The 7,822-nt window shown below is 39.2% G+C and overlaps 1 protein-coding gene across 3 annotated transcripts in view; it reads right to left on the bottom strand.

The window, feature by feature from the left end:
* Positions 1–7,211, bottom strand: part of crlf1a (cytokine receptor-like factor 1a) — a 21,206-nt gene extending 13,995 nt beyond the window's left edge. For all 3 annotated transcript variants that reach the window (XM_024269908.2, XM_024269823.2, XM_024269741.2), the window contains exons 1-2: positions 6,556–7,211; positions 2,833–3,111 (exon numbers count right to left, since the gene is read on the bottom strand). In XM_024269908.2, the coding sequence (XP_024125676.1) occupies positions 2,833–3,111; positions 6,556–6,628 (352 nt within the window). In that variant the 5' untranslated portion in view covers positions 6,629–7,211. The remainder of the gene's footprint in view (positions 1–2,832; positions 3,112–6,555) is intronic.
* Between the last annotated feature and the right edge of the window lie 611 nt (positions 7,212–7,822).

The following is a 7,822-nucleotide window of genomic DNA, read 5'->3' as shown; positions in this document are numbered from 1 at the left end:
AGCCGGTGTTGAGCTGAAAAAAGCCCCCTACTATGACAGCTCTGCATCTTTACTGTCAATGACATCATGGCGAGAAACACATATTTAAGCACCAGCTGGGTTCTGTCTTTTGGAATTTTTGCCTTTTTTAAAAAAAACTTTTTTTTTGCTTTTTAAAAAAGTAAAATCAGGGAGAAAAAATTAAATACAACCAAATTTGGAATAAAAAAAATAGATTTGATGTTTTATCCATATCAATATGCTTTGTTCTTGTGACTTTTTTCTGAGGATGGAGGACGTATTTTCAGAAATTTAGGCATTAAATTGCATTTTTAAGTATTTTATTTATTCAAATTGTTGAATCGGGAGAAAATTTTTTTTACTTATGTGCATTTTCCGAGTCGGGCAGTTCTTCTGAGAACCAAAATCCCAGTTTCTATAATTTTATATTAGTTTAAATTAAAATTAAAACATGTTTTCATCTAAATCTGATGTTATCGTATGGGCTGGATTACCAAAACACTCATGTGGTCCTGGTCTGGCCCTTCTGTCAAATTTTAGAACCCCTTTGTGGCCCACAAGTTAAAAAGTTTGCCCACCCTCTGCTCAAAACTGTACAGCTGGATAGCTCCGATTGCTCACCATTTCTTCATGTTAGCTTGGAGTTGACAAGGGCTGTAAGCTAGTGGGAGAAAGTGTAAACAGAGGGCTCTCACTCTGAGGTGAATTTTTGATGTACTCCTGCTGCTTTGCAGAAACTATGTCATATAAAGCAACACCGTTTGCTTGTTTTTTTTTAAAAGACCAATTTACAATAAATCAAAAGATAATCAGACTTTAAATTTCTGTTTGAAAGGTTAAATATGATGTTATAAATTATGATCAGCAGTATTAATACATGTATGTGTGACATAAAAGAGGAGAATTAATACAAAAACAATAAATTATGGATTATTTTGACTGATTTGTTCCAAAGACTCAACATTATTGTGATAGTTTTGCTCATCTGTCTGCGTTCATGCAGAAGCTGTGAAGCTAAGTCTGCATTTCCTCCGACCCACACACTTTCTTCTGAGAGTCTAAATTTACATCCTGTCAAAGTTTATAGAGCCAGATGTAAAACGCACAGAACCAGCACCGGTGCTCAATGCTGGTTCTGTTACTATTCATTTTGAGGAGAAATATGATGTAATTGTGTGTGAGCTACTTCCTGTAAGTGTGTTATACGCTCCAGTGTTTTGGGTGACATCACAAACCCAGATCAGATGATCGTTATTATCCTAATTTCCTCTGAACTTCATCTCTCGTCATATTTTGGAATGAAAAGAAGACTTGGATCACAGATTTTGAAATGAATCGCAGCTGGTCGGACTTTCCCGTTTTATCATTTCTAGCTGTGTACAAAGGCTTTAATTGCATCAATAAATTCCTTTGACCAGACTGAAACGTGACATATTTGTTTTTAAAATGTGCACTTCCTGCAAAAATCTGCGTTGCCTAAATAAATCGCAGATTTACGTTATCGCGATATCAGCCTGTTTGATTTGCGTATCGCAAAAGACGATGTAAACTGTAATAAATGGTTACCTTAAATGTGTACACACGCTGAAACAAAATCATGGCAGCTTGAGGTATTTAACAAATCAAAAAAGGCCAGTTATACATCTGACCAATCAGATTAAATCCTGTCAGGTCGTTGACCAATCAGATCAATGGAGCCCTTTTATGTTAGATCTTACATGCTATCTGTTCATGTATCTCAATTCGTATCATCATCACGATATTGAATATCGCTAGTGCTATAGGCAATATGATGATACATATTGTGTGGGTGATAGAAAAGAGTCTATCGTGCCATTTCTCTTTTTATTTGTTTGCTTTTATTGTTGAACTTTTGTGCAAAAATGTCTTAAAAACTGTTGTGTTTGTCATGTTTAGTCCATCTGTTATGTTGAACGTATGATAGGAAATAAATATTTCAATCTGAACAACCTGCTGATGATTACACTTTTTTTTTAGCCACAAAGTGTTCAAATTTGACAAATATTTGGTTTATATCATGATGTGTATCATTATCGCCCAATATAAAAAAAGTATATAGAAATATACAAAATTTAATATTTGCAACTATCCAGCTACATGTTGCTTGAAAGACTAAAGTCAGAGAAAAGTAATGACATTTTTTTCCCTGAAAATATTCTTTATTGTGGTATATCATGATGTATATCATAATTGTGATATGAAATAATCAATATTTTATGATATACAAATTTTTTCCCATATTGCCCAGCACTAAATATTGCGAATCTCAGGATTTCTACGTATCGTACAGCCCAAGTGCAGGCTTATCCAATCAGAAATCAGCTAATTTACCCATCAAATCTAAAACATTTACTCCCTTTAGTAAAGATAACTAATTGAATTATTCAGGTTTGATAAAATCCCTTAGTTCTACTCCTTGAGGCAATGAGAAGATTTCCATTTTTTTGGCTTTCTAATGCGAAAGAGAGGATTTCCCATTGAAAACTATTTAAAGACGATCAACGATTAAAACAATTTAAATCCAATGCTTCCAAACGCAGAAATGCAACGTGTCAAAGTCGTTTCCTGTGAGTGATGGTGCGAGTAATGGACCACACAGGTGGTCAAAGCGTCTCACTCCCTGAGGCCTCTCACTGTGACGAAATGCTGAGATGCTAAACATAAAATACAGCTACAACTGCAAAGGGACACTAAAAAATCTGCCCACTACTTCCCCGGGTTCCCCTTTACTCCCATTTCCTTTCCATTCCATGTGTTTGAAGTTCAGTTTTTCACCGCTACAGTTATCTTAAAGTTAAAAGTTGAACTTACTGCCCACATAAAGACAGGAGCCGGCCAGTATGTGTCCCTTGTGGTTATGGCAGACGAGGTTATCTCCAGATGTTTGCCTGGAGGCGCTCAGGGCGCCCAGCGTCACGCTGAGGTTGGTGGGGCTCAGGACCCTGTAGAGCGAGCCGGGCAGCTGCTGTCCGTTCAGGGTCCAGTACAGCGAGCTGGCGTGGATGCCCAGGTCCGGGTGGACCCAGCAGCTGGCCGTCAAGTTGGAGCCGATTCGGAGAACGGGGTCCTGGGGGTGGATGACTGCTACATCTGCGGCACAAAAGACAGTTCGTGTTCTGAAGGGTAGCTTTGGCGCCCTCGATTACGTAATGTGTGGCTGAGGACGAAATAACAAACATCCAATCATCTGCTGGAGCTTTTATCAACACTTAGGAAGAAAAAACTGGAGACGGCTAGTTCCAAACCTCCCCTGAAGGCCTTATAAGGCTGGAGATGAAACTTTCACGACTTCTCTTTAAATGGACAGCTTTAACTCACACAATGATCAGATCACATTAAGGCTCAAGCTGCTGGTCTATTTCAAATCCCCGTCTGGACCTCTAAATCCTACTCTCAGGTTTCAGCTTTCTGTACGCCTGTGGAGATGAGATGGATCAACACGACTCCTTTTTTTTGGTTTTAAAAACTGGGCTGTATGGAGATCTACCGCCTGTTTCTGCTTCCCCACTTGCAGCTGATTACCTGAATTCAGCGAAACTCTGATTTTTTTTAAATACAACAAAAAACACTAAAAGTTTAAAGATGACAGAAAAACCTGTGAGTCATTGGTTCAGGTGGGTGTCAGGACAAACCGAAGCTTTTATTCCTCTGAACAACCAAAGATCCGGTTTGGGTGCAACGCGTTTTACGACGAGGAACGCCGGAACCTGTCTGCCGATTTACACAGAAACGGCCTCATTTGGGGAATCCTAGACTAAATATCTGTTTCCCACATGAAGAAAGAGTTTTATCAGGACATCAAACGTGTCCATTAAAGATGAAAGCAAATTCAGGATGAAAGAAAAACAATGAAACGAGTCACAATGGCTCTGAACAGGTTCCAAATTTAGATCTGATGACTTTAAAAGCTGGGATTTTCCACCATAATCCTATCGCATTGTCTATAGCCAATTTATTTATAGATTCTGGAAGAAAAAGCTCAAAAATGTTGAAAAAGCATCACATTTTTTACTTTTGGTTTTCCCGTGGAAGAATTTGGAAAACCGAAACATTCGTTTTTTAGCATTTTCAGGCCTACATTGTAAATAAGAAATTGTTCTTAAAGTTTTGCCTGGTGAAATAAAGGTTTAATGAATGAATAAATACATTTATGCGAGAAGAACCTAAAAAAATAAGGAGAGGCACGTCCTTTTACATTAAAATACAGACACTTAAAAAGTTCAAATTTCTTTAATTTTTTTCTAACTTAAGTTTAAATTTGATTTTTTTTAATTTTATTTTAAACAAGGTGTGACAGAATTTTACATGGATTCAAACAATTCTTTGACACGTATTAGAATGTTATATAAACAAACAAACTAATACACACATCTATATATATAAAGAGGAACCAGGCGTGGCAACAACCATTCCGGAAACATAAACTAAAAATCAGAGAGTTCTTGTTCGTATTTGTCCAATTTTTCCCTAAATTTGTCATCTTTCAGTCTCAAGGCAAAAGTCAACTTCTCCATTCTGTGCAGTTGTTGTCTCTGTTCATCGTTTGATCCATTTTTAGAGCAATCCCAGTGGTCTTTTACTTGTAAGTATCCCAATTTGTAGCCAAAATTGAAAAACTTCATCAGAGTTGTGGGCAGTAAGCCCGCCCCTACTTCCCGTCATCTATTGTTTACACGCTCTCCCATTAGCTTACAGACCCTCACAACTTAACATTACCACTGCAGCAAAAATGGCAATCAATATTGGAGCTATCAGGCCATACAGAGCTCAGATGAGAAAAACAATACATAGACAATTTGTTCACGATTTGTGCAAAAAAATACTCAGAAATTAAATTTTGAGGCTAATTTTCTTAATATATGTTCTCCATTGAGACAAAAATGCGGGTAAAAACACCTAAAACATCATTTTTATTGGAAACTGTAAGTTCAAACTAAACTTTCTTTCACCGTTTTTCAAAAAGCTCCAAAAACAAGATTTTCTTTACATTTAAGTGTAATTTTTGTCTTCTTATTCCTCCTTTATCGTGCACGCCATCCGCCAAACAGTGATGTTTGATCTCAAAGACAATAACTAGACTAGAAGAAAAGCACAAAAGACACAGGAGAGAATAATAAAACGCTAACCCAAGCAGGCAGCTGCGTTAAAAACTCGTATAGTTCAGATGTGCGGCTTTGACTGAGCGTCAACATTCAGGCAGACCACTCCAAATCTGCGCCCGGGGCCACGTCTCTTCAGCTGCCAGCCTCCTCCTGCTGACAGAAACTGTGTGGTCTCTCCTCCTTTGAAGACATTCAGACCATAACCTCGGCTCCAGCCCTCCACACATTAATGCGCGCACATGAACACAAACAAACGCGCGCGCGGAGCTGTTTGTCTTTGTCACTGGATACGGAGCACCAAAAGGCTGCGGTGATTAGCCAATAATCGGCTGATTCAGCTGAATGACAATTGGTATTTATGTATTCCGAGTTTGGGACTCTGCCCTTGAGCGGGGTGTGAAGGCCTTTTCACAAAACCCCTCTTTCACAGTTCAAACGCCGCAGCCAGACACAATTACTGCTGTTTATTGTCTCTGCTCGACACGCTCGCGGGAGGAAATAGCCTGTAAGATGTTATTTGTTTGGAGAGGCTCCTTGAAGCTCCGCTCTCATCAGGACTTCAACCATGCAGGATTGCAGAGTCTGCAGCCATTCTTCTGACTTGAGAACACAAAAAGAGGTTAAAGTTTCTATTTAACGGAGGAAAACCCACAGGTGAAAGAAGTCACGCAACATTTAGTGACAATGAGTCATGCAACAAAAAGGGAAACAGAGGTGGATGTTATTTATGTGATGTTAAAGTGATGCCCTTATCTGGAAATTAGACAGATCATAAACTGAATGGGAGCCGCTCTTTAAAAAAAGAGTTCATTTCAGGTTAAAAGAATCCTCAGATTTTTACGTTTAGTTTAGTAAATATGTGAATAGACAAAAAGTTTATAAAATAAAAGTAACCCCCCAACGTGTCTGCTTCAGAGGGGCTTTCTCTGTGACTTATTTACCTTATTGTGCATTAACATTCTCAGAGAGCCCTGCAAATATGTCACTGTGTTGATGCGGTTCATAAAACCATATGCTCTCCATGTGTTAAAGGAATTATGGAGCGACTTGTTGAAATCCAGCCTCATGGGGGATGAGCTCTCTCTGCAGGGAGACAAGCAGAGCAACTGCAGCAGGAGGACATCAGGAACAGGAGCAAAGACGCCTTTTAGTTAATCCACACATCAAGCCACCGAAAAGCCATGTCAAGCATCAAGCTTTTTGTGTGGATTTGTAGGCTAAATTTTAGATTTATTTTTTGTTTATTACTTTTTGACTAAAACATGCTGTACTCTCAACTCGGTTTGTTTTCTGCAGCAGATTTACCTTTAAATTCAGCTGTTTACTCTCTTCTACTGACACTCTGACTAGACGTGTGTGAACACTATAGAACTGTTTTTTTTTTCTTCCTTATCAATCGAGAGCGTGACTTTTACGCATCGATGCAACTTACGTGTGGAGAGGGACAGCGCGCCGGGGGCGCGCGCCGTCAGGAAGACCAAGCACAAGCCCAGCACGGCTCTCATTTTCCAGTGTTACTTCCGAGCGGATTCCGCGTCCTCGTCCTCGTGTGGCTGCGCTGTCGCCCTCTTCCTCGAGCCCGGACGCGAAATTACGCACGGCGCAGGGAGGAAAAACAAGAAGACAACGCTCGCGCGTAAAGGAGAAACCATCCAAAAAGTGGGGCGCGCTCCGGGGGAGGAGGAGAAAAGGTCCCAATCTGAGGATTTACAAAGCAGGAGTGATCCTAGCGCGTCCTGTTTGGAGTCTTTGCCCTTCTTAATGCTTCCTGCAGCCAAATCATGCTCAAGTTCATACTTTCTAAGCCCCTCCTATTTCTCTTTCTCTCTTCCCACACGGTCCCTCACTTCCCGTCCTTTCCCTGCTCCTTTTCCCTTCTGGAGCCCCCCCTCCTCCAGATCCAGAGCCACCCACTTTCACTGAATCACGCCGTGACTTTCCGAGCCTCGGGTCTCTCCGTGGGAGGCTGCGCCACTGGCTTCACACTCAGAGGATGTCAGCAGTAAAATATGCGCAGGGATGGTTTTAACGAACGTTTCGATAATTGGGTTCTGTGACGTCACAATGTCCCTCCAGATCCAAATAGGTCCATGCGTTTAATGAAAATTGTTTTATACATTTATCTGGGAAAAAGTTGTAAGCGAAGTAGGTGTTTCAGTTTGTGGCCCCCCCAAAATCCTAGGGTTCCCCAAACTGAATACGTAATAAAAATGTACTAAATAATTCCCATGCTCATTATTATCTATTAAAAAAAACATTGAACTGAAATGGCATGAGACAAAAAAAGCAGTAAGATTAAGTGATGAAACATGAATAAAAGCAAAGAGAAAGCGAAAAAAAGAGTATAAAGTCATACAGTTATGTAATAAGGTAATAATTTTACAAGAATAAATTAGGAAAATTATGAGAAAAAATGAATAAATTCTGCAAGACTAAAGTCATAACATTAACAGAAATAATTAAAATTATACTAGAGTAAAGTTGTAAAATTATGGGAAAAAGACAATTTTTCGATAATACTTAAAATAATTAATGCGCTTATTTCAATGAAATAACTAATAATAATAAGTCCCAAACGGGATATTCATACTCATGTAGAGAAAATGGAACGGTCGAACAGGGTGGGATTATATAAATTCGCTTCCTCCTACTTCCAACAAGAGCTCAACTTATGATTGATAATGTAAGATGTTGTTTTA

Source organism: Oryzias melastigma, linkage group LG22 (genome assembly GCF_002922805.2).
Source record: "Oryzias melastigma strain HK-1 linkage group LG22, ASM292280v2, whole genome shotgun sequence".
In the NCBI taxonomy this organism is placed as follows: domain Eukaryota; kingdom Metazoa; phylum Chordata; class Actinopteri; order Beloniformes; family Adrianichthyidae; genus Oryzias; species Oryzias melastigma.
The sequence above is the reverse complement of the archived record's forward strand: the minus strand, read 5'-3'. Positions and strand labels throughout refer to the sequence as shown.